Below are 19,756 nucleotides of genomic sequence, written 5' to 3' on the forward strand. Positions count from 1 at the left end.
GGCGGAGGTTGCAGTGAGCTGGGATTGTGCCACTGCATGCCAGCTTTCCAGCCTTCGTGAGAGACAGAGCGAGACTCCATCACAAAAAAAAAAAAAGAGGAAGAGAGCAACAAAATTACAGATGCAAGAGTAACACATCTGGGTGCAGATAAGTCTGTGCTGCTCAGAGTAGAGGTTTTGTGTTGGAGAGTTATTGGAGATGATAAACATGCATAATCTTTATAAAAGTCCCCCTTTAAAAAGCACTTGGCTGGGCATGGTGGCTTACACCTGTAATCTCAGCACTTTGGGAGGCCGAGGCAGAGGAATTTCTTGAGCTCAGGAGTTTGAGACCAGCATGAGCAACAGAGGGAGACCCTGTCTCTACAAAAAATAAAATTAGCTGGGTGTGGTAGTGTGCACCTGTAGTTCCAGCTACTCAGGAGGCCGAGACAGAAGGATCACTTAAGCCCAGAAGGTTGAGGTTGCAGTGAGCCATGATTGCACCACTGCACTCCAGCTTGGGTGACACAGCAAGACTCTATCTCAAAAAAATAAAATAAAATTTAAAAAGCACTGTAAAACTGTGAAATGTCATGTTATCATAATATAATCATAATTAGAAGGTAAAACTGAATAATGTGAAAACTCCACCTGAGTATGGAGGATCTTGAAGCCTAGGTGGAAGAATTCATCCTTAATGGCACAGGCATAATTTGCAGAAAGTTCACTAGACAGGAGAGAAAGCAGAGGGAGTCAGAGGAGATAGAAGGAAGAGACAAATATAGACATTTTATCTTTTTGAGACAAAGTCTCACTGTGTTGTCCAGGCTGGAGTGTAATGGTGCCATCTCAGCTCACTGCAACCTCACCTCCCAGGTTCAAGTGATTCTTGTGCCTCAGCCTTCTGAGTAGCTGGGATTACAGGCATGCACCACTACACCTGGCTAATTTTTGTATTATTAATAGAGGCTAGGTTCACTATGTTTACCAAGCTGGTCTCAAACTCCTGACCTCAGGTGATCAGCCCTCCTCGGCCTCCCAGAGTGCTGGGATTACATAGGCATAAACCACCATGCCCAGCTAAATATAGACATATTTTGGTGGTCATAAGGATTTCTGTGGGTCCTTTTCTTAGGATACAAAATTTGGATTTAAAGTTTTCATATGTTAACTTTGACTTAAAATTCTAATCAACTAATCTAGAAAAAAGGCCACAACTCATCAAATATTTCCTAATGTTCATTCACACAATTTAAACATATAAGTCAGCCAGGCACAGTAGCTCATGCCTATAATCCTTGCACTTTGGGAGGCGTATGTGGGCAGATCACTTGAGGTCAGGAGTTCGAGATCAGCCTGGCCAACATGGTGAAACCCCATCTCTACTAAAAATACAAAAATTAGCCAGATGTCGTGGCGTGCACCTGCAATCCCAGCTATTCAGGAGGCTGAGGCAGGAGAATTCCTTGAACCTGGGAGGTGGAGGTTGCAGTGAGCTGAGATCATGCCACTGCACTCCAGCCTGGGTGACAGAGCAAGACTCTGTCTCAAACAAACAAACAAACAAACAAACAAACAAACGTACATATAAGTCAATAACTCTAAGGCATGGAAGCATTCCTATTTTTTTTAAGACTAGTCAAGTGCGGTAGTGAGAAGCGGGGAAAGAGTAGAACAAGGAGTATTATCTGTAACTGACTATGAACAATCAATTAAGATGATGCACTACCTTCAGACCAGCCTTCACCACTTATTTTAATGAGCACTAACTATGTACCAGGACTCTACAGTATTCTGTGAGTACTTTCAATACAAAAAGACTTAGGAAAAATAGCTTATCATGTCCCTGCTGAATAAAGGCCAGACCTTCCATGGCCTCAGTAGGCCGCACCAGGTTCCTAACATCCTCTTCAGGCTCCAGAAGGCCCGAACACTAGTACAGAGGTGAGCGGACAGTCAAATCTCCACAGCTTATCAGTGTGTGACCACCCGACCTTCTGTTTCCTCATCGCTAAAGCAGGGATAACACCATCGTGTTGGTTTATGGTGAGGGAAGGGAGATTTTGTGATGTGCCTTTCCTGGTACCTGGCACACAATGGGCATTTGGTAAATGGCAGGACTGGATCCCCCATTATTAGTCAACTCTATTCTGTGTAGTAGGTTTAAGCACCTCTTCCCAGTGGATTTGTCCGTCAGACTTTTCCTGAATAACCAGGTACTGAGGCAGGATAAGGCCTGTGGGTCCTTTCCTGGGCTCCTGCCACATGGCTTCCTGCCTCACTGGCGTTCAGCCGTGTTGGTCTCCAGCTTATTCTTGGCTGCTAGAGAGATTTCTGCTGTTCCCTGTGGAGTCAGTGTCTAGGCTCAGGCAGGAGGGTCTGCCAGGGTTTCTAGTCTGGTCTCTGATTAGCTGGTATGGGTCACTCCCCAAATTCAGACAGAGTTTAAATCCAATTGTAACTTTGATGTGTAGCAGCAATACCTGTGATATTAAAATCCCCTGTAAGTCTGCTTTCTGTTTTCTGCCAACATGGAGGCCATTGCTGTATTGACAGTGTATTTGGAGTTCCCCTACACAGGGCTGGGTACCTGCATGAAGATGAACCATCTAAACCATCCCAAAACCTCAGGATGACTATTTGTCCTCAATTACTCCTACCTCTCTCCCTTTCCTTTACAACAGAAAAGTGCTACTGTCTTTAACCAACTGCTTTTACTTGTCACATTCCAGGGGAAATTTTTGCCAATAAGTAATGCCCTTCTAGATACTAATGACATTTGTGTTCCATGGTTTGTTTCCCCCCAATCCACAAATTCTATGTTTAGCAATAAAAATTTGTCTAGCACAACACTAGACACTATGAAAAAATAATTATGGAGCAGAAGGCTGACTAATCCTGAGGCATTCCCATCCTTGATGAGGAGGCAAGATAGTCATGAAAAACAACTAGGGATGGACGTGGTGGCTTACACCTGTAATCCCAGCACTTTGGGAGGCCAAGGCAGGAGGATTGTTTGAGCTCAGGAGTTTGAGACCAACCTGGGCAACATGGAAAAACCCTGTCTCTGCAAAAACAAAAACAAAAATCAGCCAGGCATGGTGGCATGCACCTATAGTCCCAGCTACTTGTAAAGCAGTCTAGGGTCAATATAGCAATCTCACTGTCTGAGGTGTTATCCAGAGTTCTTTGTCTCATGACCAGGAAAATTAAGGAGTGTAGACACCAAGGGTGAGGTTGCAGTGAAAGTTTAATAAGTGAAAGAGGAAAGCTCTCAGCAGCAGAGCAGGGGACCTGAAAGAGGGTTGTTGTTTTACAGTTAAATACGAAGGTTTTTATAAGAAACTTCTCTTATCTGTGTAGGTGCTGTGTAACTTACCTTATCTGTGTAGCTACCTGTGTAGCTTCCCTTATTTGTGCAGCTGTGAGCATGTCTTAGGCAAGCACAGGGTGCAGCTTCTCTTGCCTGAGGAACTACAGGCATGTTTTAGGCAAGCCCCCACCCCAGCCCATGCAAGTTCTCATGGAGCCCACTGTGTACATGCCCAAAAAGGGGAGGAAACTTTTTCCTGGGAGTCCACTGATTACACAGAGAACTAAGGCGTTTCTATGTTGGACCTCACTCCCTTATCTGTGTCTGTAGCTTGAGTTTTCCAAGCTGTTCTTTATATGCCTGCAGCTTTTTTCCAGACTGCTCTTCTGTTTGAAAGAATTTCATCAAGGGCCTGCCCTAACTGTCCACCTGTTTTTTTTTTCTTTGTCCTTCCTCACTTGGGAGGCTGAGGCAGGAGGATCACCTGAATTTGGGGAGGTCAAGGCTGCAGTGAGCTGTGATTGCACCACTGGACTCCAGCCTGGGTGACAGAGTGAGATCCTGTCTCAAAAAATAAACAAACAAAAAAACCAAAGAAATATACACAAAAAAACCCCAAAAAACCAGCAATGAGAAAACTGGAAACAACCAGGTTTTTTCCATCCATAAGAGAATGGCGATACTGACTGTGGTATACTCTGACATTAGGCAAGCACAGGGTGCAGCTGCTCTTGCCTGAGCTACTACAGGAACACTATTCAGCCATGAAAAGGAACAAACTGTCATTTGTTTTTGAGACAGTCTTGCTCTGTCACCCAGGTGGGAATGCAGTGGTATGATCATGTCTCTCTGCAGCCTCAACCTCCTGGGCTCAAGTGATTCTCCCGCCTCAGCCTCCCAAGTAGCTGGGACCACAGGCACACACCACCACGCTCAGCTAATTAAAATAATTTTTTTGTAAAGATGAGGTCTTTCTATGTTGCCCAGGTTGGTCTTGAACTCCTGGGCTCAAGCGATCCTCCTGCCTTGACCTCCCAAAATGCTGGGATTATGAGATTATAGGCATGAGCCACCACACCTGGCCAGACAGTTAATACCACAACAACCCAGATCAATCTGAAAAGCATTAAGCTAACTGAAAGAAGAAAGATACAAAAGAGTATTTACTGTATGATCCCATTTTTGTGATGTGCTAGAACAGGCAATACTAATCTGTGGTACAAAAAAATCAAAACATTGGTGTCCTCTGGGGATGGGGGTGGGGATTGAACGGGAACAGATACAGAGAAATAAGATTTCTGAGGTAGTGGTAGTGTTCTGTATCTTAAAAGGGATTTGCATTCCTAGGTGATACCTTTAAAAAAGAACCGTAAACAAATACTGAACTCTAGTGAATGATATGCAGGCTGAAGCATTTAAGGGTGAAGTATACTGATGTCTGCAGCCTGCTTTGAAATGCATCGGAAAAGAAGATAGACTGATGGAAGGAGACAGAGATGAGACGGAGGGGTAGATGGATAGACATGTGATAAAGTGAACATAGCTAGATGTTTCTTGAAGAATGTAGGAGGAGGGTATCCAGGTGTTTGCTATACAATTCTTTGAATTTTGCTGTGTGTTTGAAATTCTTCATAATAAAAAGATAGAAAAAAAAAAACAATTAGAGAGCAGTTCTCAGGCTGGGTTTCCAAGCAGGTGTTGTGAGGCGTAGAGTAGAAATATAATAGAGCTGGCTGTTCAGAAGCCTCAAGTATTACTCTCCACTGTACGAGGCTTCTGCAGGTGATTGGCCTTTGCAGTTCTACTACCAGGAATCAGTTGACTCCTAATTATTGTCTAAAAACGACCAGACTGGACATAAAACATGCTGTAATTATAGCTCTTGTCTTTGTAAAGGCTTTGCTCCCTATCTTCCAAACAGATGAAGAAAAAATGCCTGCGAACTCCATGTATTAGCTACCCCTTTTCCAGCAGTGTGAGATGGGAACTATACTTGGCTTGCCTTAGCTGGGAAGTGGCTGTGGAGATAGAGGGGTGGCTTGGCTTGTTGCAGGAGTTGGGAAAAGGGCAGGCCACACTGGACTGTGGAGGAGGGGGCTGGTCCTTTTCCCCCAGAGTGCATCTGTGCTTCATCCCGAGTTTCCTTACTTGCCTAGGACACCCTGGGTCCCCAGGGAGGAGGGTGGCTCATTAAGCTAGATTCTCTCATCTGGCATCTGCCCGTGAGCATGCAAGCCTTCATAACATCTCTGCTTCTGCTGTTTTCAAAGGTTGGAAAACAAAGAACCAGACCAAAGAGGAGGCAGACTCTGCTCCCACCTTCGGACATGGTGCCATCTTTGTTTTCCTCTCCAGGTGATCGTGTTGCCATCGAGCCTGGTGTTCCCCGAGAAAATGATGAATTCTGCAAGACTGGCCGATACAATCTGTCGCCTTCCATCTTCTTCTGTGCCACACCCCCTGATGACGGGAACCTCTGCCGGTTCTACAAGCACAATGCAGCCTTTTGTTACAAGTTAGTGTCCACATTCCCACTGGGTCACCTGGGACCTCTTTCCCTTCATTAGTTTGGTGCTGTCTCCTGTGGTTATTTCTTTATTCTTTCAGCTCATAATTCCAAACATGAGGCATCACCTGGGCAGGCTACTCTTCTTGGTAGCATTGAGAGAGTGTAGCCTCCCTAGGAATAAGACTGACTCACAGTGGTTGGTTTTAGTCTTTCAGTTTCAATTTCCCTTACTTAGAGCAACAATAGAAAATTATTGCTGAAATCACTCACCCTCTGCAGACATCCTGGAGGGAATTCCTGTGGTTCACCCTCTGTTATTAGTTTCCACTGCAACCACCAGAAAGGTCATAACAACAATGACCTCGGCCAGGTGTGGTGGCCCACGCCTGTAATCCCAGCACTTTGGGAGGCCGAGGAGGGTGGATCATGAGATCAGGAGATCGAGACCTTCCTGGCTAACACGGTGAAACCCCATCTCTACTAAAAAAATACAAAAAATTAGCCGGGCCTGGTGGCGGGCGCCTGTAGTCGCAGCTACTTGGGAGGCTGAGGCAGGAGAATGGTGTGAACCTGGGAGGTGGAGGTTGCAGTGAGCCGAGATCACGCCACTGCACTCCAGCCTGGGTGACAGAGCGAGACTCCGTCTCGAAAAGAAAAACAACAACAATGACCTCAACAATAACAACAACACACCATGACAGCAACAGCTGACATTTCCTGAGGTGCCGTGGTGTGCTGCCAGGGCTTGAGCTCTGGGATCCTGGATCTACTCCCTCCTGGCAAGTGATTTTGGAGAAATGATTTAACTTTTCTCTGCTTCAGTTTCATTTAATCGCCAAAATATTAAATAAGGTGATGCATGGAGAGTCATAATTATTATTACTATGTGCCCGCCCTTGTGCTAATAAGTGGTTTGCATGCTTTAATTTATTTAATCTCCACAAGAATAATGGTGAGGTGGGCACCGTTATTGGGTTAACCAAGGCAGAAGGAAGCTCATTGACTTGGGCACACAGCAGAACCAAGAGTCAAACTGGGGTCTCTGTGAGTCTCAAGCTCCTGCCCTGTGCCCACTCCCTTACCCTATTCCAATTCTCACCCCTGAAATTGTGAAGTTGAGTCTGGAGGAAGCAAAGTGCTTCCCTTTCTGCACGGCCCCCCCTGGCCCCAGCCATGGAGCTCTAGGGTGCCAAAGTGCCGCTTTCCCCCTGACCCAACCCAGATGCATTCTTCTCCCACCGCAGCCTGGCCCCAGTGATGGTTTTCAACCAGGATGGGGCTTGTCTGATGGAGGCCAGGTGCCAGTCACAGGAGCAGTCTGACAGATCTGAGTTTTTCTAGGGCCCACTGGGAGCCTTGAGAGGAGTCACAGGCCAGAGACCTTGTGATGGGTTTAAGTCAACATCTGAACCTGCTCTAGCAGTAAGCAGGTTATATGTGCAGAGTACACCTTTCAGCAAATAGTCCCTGAATGAGCCCATCTTTCTGGGGCCCTTTCCAAGTCAAGACACCAAACAAAAGTTTCATGGAAGGCAGAAGAGCATAGTGGTGAAGCCCACTGGTCTCTGCCAATTACAACTATGTGACCTTGGGCAAGTCACTTAAATTTTGTAACCTCGATATCCTCGCCTGTAAAATAGAGATAGTAATGGTACCTCCCTCGCAGAATTACTGATGAGATCCAATGAGAAATGCATATCAAGTCTCCAGCATGAGGTCTGGCACATAGTAAATGCTCAGTAAATGGTACCAAGCTATGCCATAGTCATGGCCTAGTGGTCTGGCGATGGAGGTGCAGGAGTAGGCCTGAAAGAGAGCCTTGTGCTGGTGGTTTATAGGGAATGATGGGGCTCTGGTTGGCAGTGGCAGTGGGGGTGCTGAGGAAGGTCTCTGGGGAGTCCCACAGCCCCTGCCTTTCTTCTCCTCCCAGGGTGCTTTCTCCTGTGTCCCCAGTTCTTTCCTGGACCCAAGCCCTCCTCTCTGATGTCTTTTTAGGATTCCCATACTACCACAGCCTCTTTATTTTTGTACTTATTTTCTTTCTATTTTCCTGCTTCCTCCTTGGCTTCTTGATCATCCGTTACCCAATTTGGACTGTTCCCTGAACCCCATTGTAAAAACTACCAAGTTGCCTCATCACTCTCTGGTGTTTATAAAGTCATGAAAGTTTGGGGCTGGGAAGAAACTTGGAGTCTTCTCATCCTCGTTCTCCATCAACCCCCACTGGACAAGATTGGGGAGGGTGGAGTCAGTGGTTTTCCCAAGGTCAGTGGCAGCGGGGCTGGCCTCCAGGACTCCTTGTGCACGCTTCTGCCTCCACACCAGGTGGCTTTCCATCACAGTTGGCTGTGTTGGGTACAGGTGGATGAGGCAGCATCTGCTTAATCAGTAGAGTATTCTTCCTGATAACAATCTTCCCTCATCACCTTCCCCAGTCCCATCTCTCCTTGATGTAGTTTCCACGCAGGCCACCCTCTGCATAGAGCCCTTATGAGTTCCTCAGGAGGCCCAGATGTGGAAGGGCAGGCGTGTCTAGGAGCCTGTGGAGTCCCTGAGAGAGTTTAGGAATCTTCACTATTTCATTTTAAACTTTTTCCTATTATATAGAAGGCGTACTTCTAGGGAGAGTAGAAGGAGTGTGACTGCAGTCAGAGCAGGAGAGTGGATTGGAGTAGGGGAAGTGATGGGAAAGAAGCCGAGGGGGAGGGATAAGGGGGTGGTGGGTGGCAGCTGGGCCTCCATTGGCCTGGTGAGTAGTTCTGTCAAGGATCAGGGACAGTGACAGGAGGACTCTGAGTTATTCTGTTGAAGATCTTGCTCTGCACATAAATAAATGCTCGGTAAATGTTAGCTATGGTCGTTATTACAGTGACGTTGGGCATATGTAATACTATTGTTAGCATTGTAGTTAACTCAGAGGATCTCTGTGTGTCGATTGACTCCTCAGGCTTCCTGACAATGTCACCTTTGAGGAAGGCGCCCTGATTGAGCCACTTTCTGTGGGGATCCATGCCTGCAGGAGAGGCGGAGTTACCCTGGGACACAAGGTCCTTGTGTGTGGAGCTGGTAAGAAACAGAAGCCACCCTGTTGCGGGTTCGTTGACTGGGAATGTGGGGACCTCTCTGCCCATCTCATTCCCCCTCCAAGGCTTGAGATTTGTTCTAGAATCCTTCTGGGTAAGGGAGGATTGCAGTGTCCCATTCCCTCAGTGACTAGCACTTTGCTAAACAAATGAGTATCTGCAGACATGATATCAACTAGGGTTATATGTCCTAGGCAACATAGCCCTTTCGTTCATTTAAAGAATGAATTGGCTGGGCATGGTGACTCCTGCCTATATAATCCCAGCACTTTGGGAGACCAAAGCCAGTGGATCACTTGAGCCCAGGAGCTTGAGACCAGTCTGGGCAACATGGTGAAACCCCGTCTCTACAAAAAAATAAAAAAATTAGCAGGTGTGGTAGTGTGTGTCTGTAGTTCCAGCTACTCAGAAGGCTGAGGGGGGAGGATCACTTAAGCCTGAGAGGTCAAGGGTGCAGTGAGCCATGATTGTGCCACTGAACTCCAGTCTGGGTGACAGAACAAGACCCTGTCTCAAAGAAAACAAGACCCCATCTCAAAACAAACAAAAAGAATGAATCTGGGCCAGGCACAGTGTCTCATGCCTATAATCCCAGCACTTTGGAAGGCTGAGGCGGGTGGATCACTTGAGGCCAAAAGTTCAAGACCAGCCTGGCCAACATGATGAAACCTCATCTTTACTAAAAATATAAAGATTAGCTGGGCGTGGTGGTGCGCCCCCTGTAGTCCCAGCTACTTGGGAGGCTGAGACAGGAGAATCACTTGAACCTGGGAAGCAGAGGTTGCAGGGGGCCAAGATTGTGCCACTGCACTCCAGCCTGGGCGACAGAGAGAGATTCTGTCTCAAAAAAAAAAAAAAAAAGGGAATTAATCTGGTGATTATTTTTGAACGCTTGATGGGAAACTAGGAAATTTTTCTTGTTTTTTTTTTTTTTGAGACAGGCTGGAGTACAGCAGTGCGATCTTGGCTCACTGCAACCTCCACCTTAGAGAAATATTTTTGATAGTAAAGGGAAGAGCAACTCTTGGAACTTTCAAATTATACCAGCAAAGTGATGGCCTAGTCCCATCTATGAATAAGGTAGACCCAACTCCCAGCCAGTGGGAGGAGTGAGCAGTGGTCTGCTCCCACACCACTGGGAGCCAGCAGTCTGCCTGCAGTAGAGTTGTAGCTAGCTGCCTTCTCTCATCCCCTGTTTCCAGCCATCTTTCCAGCCATCTGGAACAGGCCCTAGCAGCCTCAGAACGAATCATTCTGGTGACCCAGACAGTACACTCACACTCCTTGTGGGTGTGATCTGGTGTTCCTCATACTTGTTTGTGATTTTCTTTGGCTGGCCAAATAAGTGATCACAGGGCTTCCTAAGAGGGGTGATGGATGTAGAATAGACTCGCCACAATGGGCTAGCAGACTGCGGGACTCAGGTGACAGATTCTTATACAAATCTGCATGGATCCAGTACCTTTTTACCATAGAAAAGGAAAATAAGTCACACATACCATACACATGCATGCCTTGCCCGCAACACACACACACACAGAAATTCACCTGCAGTCCCATCACTGATTAGCCCAAGAGAACCACTATTAATATTTGGGTATAGAATCTTTTAGTTAGTTAGTTTTTTTCTGAGACCATGCTAAATACGCTTCATTTACCTACTCTTTTTTAAAAATCAGGCTGGGCATGGTGGCTCATGCCTGTAATCCTAGCACTTTGGGAGGCTAAGGCAGTCGGATCACCTGAAGTCAGGAGTTTGAGACGAGCCTGGCCAACATGGTGAAACCCTGTCTCTACTAAAAATACAAAAATTAGCCAGGCGTGGTGGCGGGCACCTGTAATCTCCACTACTTAGGAGGCTGAGGTGAGAGAATTGCTTGAACCCGGGAGGCAGAGGTTGCAGTGAGCTCATTGCACCACTGCACTCCAGCCTGGATGACAGAGCAAGCCTGTCTCAAAAAAAATACTGTGAACATTTTTCCATGTCAATAGATAAAGAGTTATGGTGTAATTTTTAGTAGCCATGTAGTTTTTAAATCATGCTTTGTTGGACATTTCAGGTATTATTTTTCAGTGTTTTGTTTTCTCAGGGAGCTCACAAAATTGTTCTCGGAGGTGTGTACAAAAAGTCAATCCCCAAAGATATTCTGCATTGCTTTCATTCTGTGGGTCTGATTTTTATATTAAAACCATAGTGTCACATAGCATGCAGATACTATGGGGAAGCAGGTGTCTCAGGCAAATCCTTGGATACCTGAGTATCCTGGGGCTATCTGGGCAGATGTGCCAACCCAGGGAGCCAGCTCACTTAAGAACCCTCTCCAGGTGGTCCTCAGAGGGCACCTAAAAGGAATGTGTCTCTCTCTAGGGGAGGTGTGATGGGTTCTCATGAAGGTAAGGGCAAAGAAAGAACAGGAAAACAAGTCCAGACCTTCTGAGATTTCTTATTTTCTGAGTAAGTTTGTGTTTCCTTGAATCCTGTGGTTCTTTGAGATTATCTCCACTAGTGCCCAGGAGTAAGTGGGAAATTTTTAGCTCTGAGGTTTGAGAGGATTAAATAGAACCCAGCACTAGGAGCGTATTTTATGTAGAGAATAATTCTTCATGGATTCATTCACTTCTGCATTCAACAAACAGCCGCTAAGCTCTTATCATGCCAGGCACTGGGATAGATGCTAGAGACACACAACAGATATGGTTCCTGTCCATGGCCTGGACAAGTGGGAGAGCAGGTGTTTAATATTTCACAATCTTCCATCTTCTGCTTTGTTTAGGGCCAATCGGGATGGTCACTTTGCTCGTGGCCAAGTCAATGGGAGCAGCTCAAGTAGTGGTGACTGGTAAGACTTTGTTCTTTATCAATCTCTTTGACTGGGAAATAGCTGGGCCTACTGTATGTGTATGTGTGAGGAGAGGTTATCTGTGACAGTGTGGAGGGGGTGAGTGTGTAGTGTCATATGGATTGTGGAGATATAGAAGAGTGTGTGTTTTGTGTTAGGAGAAGCTATCAGAGAGAGAGACAGAGAGTTTGTGTGAGAGAGTGTGTGTGTGTGTAGCTGTGTGGTGGGTATGGGGGTGTATGAGGGTGTAGAGCAGGGGTGTCCAATCTTTTGGCTTCCTTGGGCCACATTGGAAGAATGTTCTTGGGCCCCACATAAAATACACTAACACTAATGATAGCTGATGAGCTTTAAAAAAATTTTTTTTAATCTCATAATATTTTTAGAGAGTTTACGGATTTGTGTTGGGCCATATTCAAAGCCATCCTGGGCTGCATGTGGGCTGCGGGTTGGACAAGCTTGGTGTGAAGAGTATGTGTGTTGGGCTCAACACCACCACCCATTGCACGAGAGCTTTGTTGCCATCAGATCTTACACCTCCATTTTCTTTTCTTCCTAATGAGTCATCAGATTTCTCTGTTTGAAAGAATTTTTTTTTTTTTTTTTTACCTTCAGATCTGTCTGCTACCCGATTGTCCAAAGCCAAGGAGATTGGGGCTGATTTAGTCCTCCAGATCTCCAAGGAGAGCCCTCAGGAAATCGCCAGGAAAGTAGAAGGTCTGCTGGGGTGCAAGCCGGAAGTCACCATCGAGTGCACGGGGGCAGAGGCCTCCATCCAGGCGGGCATCTACGTGAGTGGGCTGAGGGTAGCTTTGGGGAATCAGCGTAGGGGAGTGAAGGAGGCAGAAGTAGGGAGTCAAGCTTCTTTACCAGCTTGCTGTGTGAGCCCCAAGCCAAACTTACTCATCTTTTGCTATCTCTGTTTTCTTATCTCTAGTGTGGAGACTGTACTTGAACTTGCATTGGGCCATCTGAGGTTCACACAAGATAACAGCTATACATGGGCCTTGAAAAATGTTAAGGACACACACTTTGGGGACGCGGTTGGCTTCATGATCATATCTGTGTTGTTAAAAGTGCAGTAGTTTTGGTAAAAAGATCAAGAAGAAAAACAGGGAACCATGCCTTGATTGTATGTGGGAAATCTCGGTCTTATTTTATTGAGGAAAACTGCAGTCTTTTAGTCACTGATATAAAGTGACAGTCATTCAGTTAGTCATGAAGGTGAGGTGATTTTCCAGGGTCACAGCTGACTACTGCTTGTTTTGTCTCCCAGACCTAGGAACAGATAAGCTGCCAATGCCTGACTCGCCCCTCAGCGACCCACCAGCCACTTATGGGAAGTTGGAAGTGGTGGGAGGGAGTGGCATTGACAGATCAAAGTATGAGGAAACGAAGGGAAAAGAATAACTTCCAGGTTCCGAGCCCTACTGTATGCCAGGTTCTCGGTGTACTTTATAAACATGAGGCCTAATCTGCACAATAGCCCTGAAAGTCAGTTACCGTTTCATGCTGAGGGATTTGTGGTTTGTTTGATGCAAGCCGAGTCAGGCCCAGGCCCAGCCCTGCCAGGCCCCAGTGCCTGAGTTGCCCTGCTGCTTAGGAGAGGAAGGGAAGGAGGGCACGAACAACATGCTAGGGTGGGGGGACGGGCCAGGGCTGGAGAGGGTAGCAGGCAGCTGCCACCACAGGGGACTCCCGTCCCTGCCTCCCAGACAGCTTCCCCAGGGTAGCGTGGGCTTCCTCCTTCCTTCTGAGAGTCACAGCAGGAGGGCACTTTGCGTCACATGAGACATTCTAGGGAGGGCTGACCCACCAAGCTGAGTAGCAGAGCTGCCTAGACCTCCTCCTACTAAGTTGCCCAGTGGCCTTGGGAGCTGAGGAAGCAGTGGGGGAGAGGGAGGAGCGGGTGCCACTTTGGCACTGTCCTGAGTTTCAGCTGGAGTCGGCCAGCCCTCTGCTTCACTGTCATAGGCAGTGGTCGCCATGTGGGAAGGGGCAAAAAGAAGCTGAAGCTCAGAGAGGAACAATGGGTCTGTGTGTGATTGATCTACCCATGGTATGTCTTGGGTACCTACCGTGTGCCAGGCTTTGTGCTGGGCACTTTGAGGGCTAAGACATGAGTAAGTTGCGTCTACTGTCTTCAAGTCGTCGGCAGGTCCGTGACCTCCACCCCACGGAGAGGCAGTATGAGCTGGGGGACTTAAAGGACGTGGCTCTCCTTCCTCGTGTGCCCTGCCCTTAGAGCATTTGGAACAACTGGCATTTCCAGCTGTTGATGGTGGGGGCCTGGTTGCCAGGCTACCTGAGGCAGGCATGGAGGTGAATGTGACCCATGGGCCTCACCAGGCCTGAAGCAGTGTGTCTCCTGACGTCACGCATGACGGGTGCTGTAGAATGCCATAGGCCAGCCCGCCAATGAGCAGGCCAGGTGGCTGGACCAAATATGGACAAATCTGAGCACTGCCGTCCTGCCAGGTTGTGACTGGATAGTGTTCGTGATGAGACGTGGCAGATGCCTTGGGGTAGAACTGCAGTCATATCCTTGGTGCAGATGCCATACCTACAGGACAGTGTCCAGGTGGTTCCAGCATTCCTTGACCCGGGGTCAGCAAACTGCTGGCATCTTGGCAGCTTGGGATGGCCAGTTGGGGTTCCTCCTCATCACCAGGTAGAGAGGAAGTGCTGATGAGGAAGTAGTTTCCCTAGAAAACGGGCTGAGAGGGCACATCCAGGGTCCCACAGCTCTGAAGCAGCAGCGCTGGGAGTCACTCCCACACCACTCAAACCCTGAGTTCACCTCTTGCTCACGGCACCGCGGGCCTCTCTCCATGGTGTATCCTTCATCTCAGAAGTGGAGGCTGTGATGTGTGCCTTTCTCGAGTTCCACTGTTTAGCACCTAGAATGGTCCCAATAAATGCTTGCTGCTGACTATAATGAACACTCAGCATGATTGAATTGTCCATTGTTCTGTCTCTCACCGCACTGAGCACAGTGATCCCCAGAAAGCTCTGGAACAAGCACAGCACTCACAGGGAGTTCTGGGGAAATTTTCACGAGAAATTTCACTGCTGCCTGTGACCCACTCCAAGTGGGGAACTGATAAGGCAGATAAACATTCAAGGAAGACAAAACCCATTATGGCTCATACCGTTGAGGTAAACATCTCTGGAACAAAAAGATTTCTAACTGCCAGCCTGCACGCACGTATGAAGCCTTTTTTAAGCCACAGGATACAAGTGGCCCATCTGTCTCATGTTTATAGTTTTCTCACCACCGGTGAGCTTAGAGGGCCGGTGGTTCCTTCCAGCTCTGATGAAAGTGCTGCCTGTGGAGGGGCGCTCTGGGGGAGGAACAGGTGCTTAGACTGTGGAGGTGGCTGAAGCCAATATTGGGTCCTGACTCTGTGAAGCTTTGGAAGATGTTCCCACTGTGCCTGGTTCTCCATGGGTTAAGTGTATTTCTTCAGAAGCTTTAAAGAAAACAGCGTTTACTCTGCCACTCGGTTAAGTTTGGTTGGCAGGTTGAGCAGTTCAGCAGTGTACAAGAATCACATTCTCTGGAATTTTTGGATGCTCAGCTGATGCAACCAGAAGATACTTGTGTGATGACAATACGTTATTGTAAGTGGGAAGTCAGTATTTCTTATCTTCTGAGCTTTCTTGCTTTTACCTCCTTTACAGGCCACTCGCTCTGGTGGGACCCTCGTGCTTGTGGGGATGGGCTCTGAGATGACCACCGTACCCCTACTGCATGCAGCCATCCGGGAGGTGGATATCAAGGGCGTGTTTCGATACTGCAACACGTGAGTATGCTGTGGGTGAGCCAGGATGCCCAGCCTCCAGCAAGACCAGGGCAGGCCCCACTCAGCCTCCGGGCCCGTGAGTCTCTGCCTGTTTGTTCACGGGGGGGCACTCCCTGGCCACACTGATAGCTGTGTGATATACCAGGGATCCAAAGAGAGAACACTCACTCCCAGGTAAAGAATGGGAGGGACAGAAGGATGGATGGAGGGAGGGAAGGAGGGGATTTTGAAGCATGCTCTTACTGAGTGTCTGCTGCTTATCCCCCCCAGGCCCCTTTTTCCCCCCCATTTCCTTAAGTTACCAGATCTCCAATTTCTCCCTTTAAAGGGAAGAAAGAGAGAAAGGAGGACAAAAGGAAGAAATCAAGTCCTGTGGCTTCCGTTCCTGAGCCCTAGGGCCCAGCCTGGGGAGCGAAAGGGTCTTAGTTTGCCCCACCCATGTTCTGCAGCTCCACCCTCTCCCCTGCTGGGGCCCTCTGGCTGGGAACCCCCTCCCCAGCAGTGTCCCTTACTCCTGGCTTTAGGGGCTGTAACTCCATGCCCTCATCAGGACGCCAGTTTTCCAGTAAGCTGAGCTGTTTGTGGGTGTGACTGGATTGTCCTGGGCTTCTCTGCCTTTTCCCAGTGGCATCCACCATGTGCCTTGTACTTTCATGCCACAGGAATTCTAGGCTCCGTGGCAGACATGGCAGAGTGAGTGGGTGGGTGAGGGGTGGGGGCAATTGGAAATAGGCTCTGTACCCCTGAATCATAAGCCATAAGGTCCTTTCCTGGGTTGTTGGCCTGTAAAATTGGCTTTGCAGAACCACAGTGCTATCAATAAATACGGCCAAGCTGATCCAGTGCTTGGTAGTTTGGGGCACCTGGCTCTTTCCTCTTGAAGGTTGAATATAATGCTCTTGCTCTTTTACAGGTGGCCAGTGGCGATTTCGATGCTTGCGTCCAAGTCTGTGAACATAAAACCCCTTGTCACCCATAGGTTTCCTCTGGAGAAAGCTCTGGAGGCCTTTGAAACATTTAAAAAGGGATTGGGGTTGAAAATAATGCTCAAGTGTGACCCCAATGACCAGAATCCCTGATGTTAACTAGCTCTGCCCTCATCCCCACAGTCTCGGGATCTCAGGGCACAATGGCTGGACACGGGTGGGCTTTGATGCAGAACTTTCTCTTTTGAATGTTAAGAATAATTAATACAATTCATTGTGAACAGAAGTCCTTATGCAGAGGAATTGGTGTGCCTTAAAGATACAATCTGGGATAGTTTGGGGGAACTTGTAGCCAGAATGGCCTGTTCATGCTGAGCAAAGTTCAGCAAGTAGAGCAGAGTTTGGCAGGCAGGTGCCAGGAACTCCCCTTCTCCCTGGAGTGCCTTCACTGAGGAAGGAAATCTGGCCCTTGGGTTTCCTGGTTCCACTGCTACTGACCCCGAGGGGAATGAGGGCTGAGTTAGGAAAAGATAACTTCATGAAGACTTAACTGGCCCAGAAGCTGATGTTCATGAAAATCTGCCACTGAGGGTCTGGGATGAAGGCTTGTCAGCACTTTCAGTTTAGAATGCAATGTTTCTAGAGACATATTGGCTGTTTGGTTTGATGATAAAAGGAGAATAAGAAAAGGCATCACTTTTCTGGATCCAGGATAATTTTAAAACCAATCAAATGAAAAAACAAACAAATGAAAAAGGAAATGTCGTGTGACGTTAAACCAGCTTGCATTCCCCTCATGTGGAAAAAGTAAGAGGACTTCTCAGCACTGTTTGAAGACTGCCTCTTCTTCAGCTCCTGAGAATTGTGTTATTTCACTTGCCAAGTGAAGGACCCCCTCCCCAACATGCCCCACCCCACCCCTAAGCACGGTCCCTTGTCACTAGGCAACCAGGAAACTGCTACCTGTGGACCTCACTGAGACCAGGAGGGTTTGGTTAGCTCACAAGACTTCCCCACCCCAGAAGATTAGCATCCCGTACTAGGCTCATACTCAACTCAACGAGGCTCATACTCAACTGATGATTATTAGATAATTCTATTTCTTTCTGGTTATTATAAACAGAAAATCTTTCCTCTTCTCATTGCCAGTAAAGGCTCTTGGTATCTTTCTGTTGGAATGATTTCTATGAACTTGTCTTATTTTAATGGTGGGTTTTTTTCTGGTAAGATTTGGATCCAAATCGCATCGTGCCCACTTGTGACTTTGAGATTATTCATCAAGAGTGAGGATATAGTAGCCATGACATAGCTTGAGCTATAGCCTTTAATCCCTTACTTCGGCTATGGGTGGAGGGTGAGTTTGAAGAGGTTCTGATTTTCTTGTAACCTGGGAAAGCCATGACCTTGTGCCCGAATCTTTCAGATTGCTTTGGGTAATAAATATTGTTGGTGGCATCTGACTCATGCTGCTGTTTATGGTCCTGTTTAGCAGGGAATGGACTTAGGTTACCCATTTCCCAGAGGAAAGGATCCCAGGATTTTTGAAGGTGACATATTTTCTGTACCAAATATGATTTCATTGACATGAATTTTCTCTAATCCTCACAAGAAGCCACATACACAATCATTTTGTAGATAAAGAAGCTATAAATGCCAGAGGAGACCTTAAGATTGTCTTAACACAACCCTTCAGTTAACAAGGGAGGAAATTGAGGCTCAGATTGGGGAAGTGACTTGGCAGATCACACAGTGGGTTAGTCAGTGGCCCAGGATTAGACAGAACCCAGGAATCCTGGCATCAAATCCTTTACGACATGCTGCCTCTCATAGGCCTGAGGGGTCCAGTCCTAGAGGACAAAGGATGCTTCCCATGCCACCACCCCCACCAAGCAGCTCCTACTGATGAGAAGATGCACTAAGCAGTCTTGGTGGAACATCATCCTCACGCCCTGTGCCCACTTTCAGGTGCCCAGAGAAGGAGCTCAGTGTCTGCTTCAGCCAGGGCTTTAAGAGAGAAGGAAGCTGGGAGTGAGGGGCAGAGGCTGTACCAGAGAATGTCTGCTGGTGTCTTGGAGGCACTTCCTGCAGCCTATGCACTCCTTGTGAAGCCGTTTCACTGCTGCCCCTTCATCCTCCTCCTCCCTGAGCCCTAGGTAGGAGTCAGTGTGTGGAGGAGGCTACCCAGAGACGACCCTGACCAGGCCCCACCGCCTGTAGCCAGACCCAGCCTCTGTCCCAGCTGGCTGCTAATTTTCGAGCATTGCTTCCCTGTTATTTGGCCTCAGTACCTTGAACCTAGGTTGACATCGTGAGCAGAGGACAGTTCTTAGGAAAGGCAAATAGCCCATAAATCCTGTCTGCCTCCCCGTCTCCTAACCGCTGGCTCCACCAACTCCCCAACAGGCCTCCTGCCCACACAATAGGAGCCAGAAGGGAGGAGGCGGGACTGTGCTACACAAGGGAGACTGGGTGGGGAAGATGTCAGAGAACCAGTGACTGAGTCCAGAGGTGACTTCACCCCAGCATCTGCTGTAGCCAGAGGTGGGCTGCAAGAGGGAATTAGAGGAGCCAACACGTCCTTTTTCTCCTTTAGGGTCCGTGGAGCAGTCCACTGCTTTCTACCCTCCAGGTTGCCTGTAGGGTCCTTCCCAGCTCTCCGCCCTGACACCTCTTCACTCCCTAGCACTCAGGGTGCTGACTGGGTGGGGTCCTCAGTGTTGACTGAAAGTGTGAATCAAGTGCCAGGCACTGGTGACAGAGCACACAGAGGCTGCTGAGCCTCCCAAGGTCGGGGAGCTTGTGGGGAATTCACATTCTTGGTTCCGGGACTGATTCACTGAGTCAATCAATATTGATTGAGCACGTAGTTGGTTGTGGTGGTGGTAGGAATGAATTCCTGGGCTTCCTGCAGCCCCTTTCCATGAATCTGTACATGTCAAACATGTGCATGCATTTGTAAACATTAATGGGTGTATACTTTGCTTTTTTCATTTTACTCGTAACAGATGAGGACTTTAAGAGAATCACAATTATTAAATAATTCCCATTACTATACCTGACAAAACTAATAATAATTTCATAATAGCTAATACCCAGTCAATCCATGCCATATTTTCCCTCATCTAAAAAACACAAAAAATTACTTTTTTTTTCCCCCAAATACAGGGTCTTGATCAGAGCTCACTGCAATATCAAACTCCTGGGCTCAAGTGATCCTCCTGTCTCAGCCTCTGGAGTAGCTGGGATTATAGGCATGCACCACCATGCCTGGCTACTGTTTGTAGAGAAAAAAAATTT

General features: G+C 47.6%; 1 protein-coding gene across 1 annotated transcript in view; it reads left to right on the plus strand.

Moving 5' to 3' along the window:
- Nucleotides 1-19,756, plus strand: part of SORD (sorbitol dehydrogenase) — a 44,766-nt gene extending 25,010 nt beyond the window's left edge. The window contains exons 4-9 of the mRNA XM_058427698.1: nt 5,651-5,810; nt 8,752-8,870; nt 11,662-11,727; nt 12,343-12,518; nt 15,412-15,533; nt 16,447-19,756. Coding sequence (XP_058283681.1) covers nt 5,651-5,810; nt 8,752-8,870; nt 11,662-11,727; nt 12,343-12,518; nt 15,412-15,533; nt 16,447-16,612 — 809 coding nt within the window. The 3' untranslated portion in view covers nt 16,613-19,756. The remainder of the gene's footprint in view (nt 1-5,650; nt 5,811-8,751; nt 8,871-11,661; nt 11,728-12,342; nt 12,519-15,411; nt 15,534-16,446) is intronic.

This window comes from Hylobates moloch, unplaced genomic scaffold, assembly GCF_009828535.3.
Source record: "Hylobates moloch isolate HMO894 unplaced genomic scaffold, HMol_V3 SCAFFOLD_14, whole genome shotgun sequence".
Lineage (NCBI taxonomy): Eukaryota > Metazoa > Chordata > Mammalia > Primates > Hylobatidae > Hylobates > Hylobates moloch.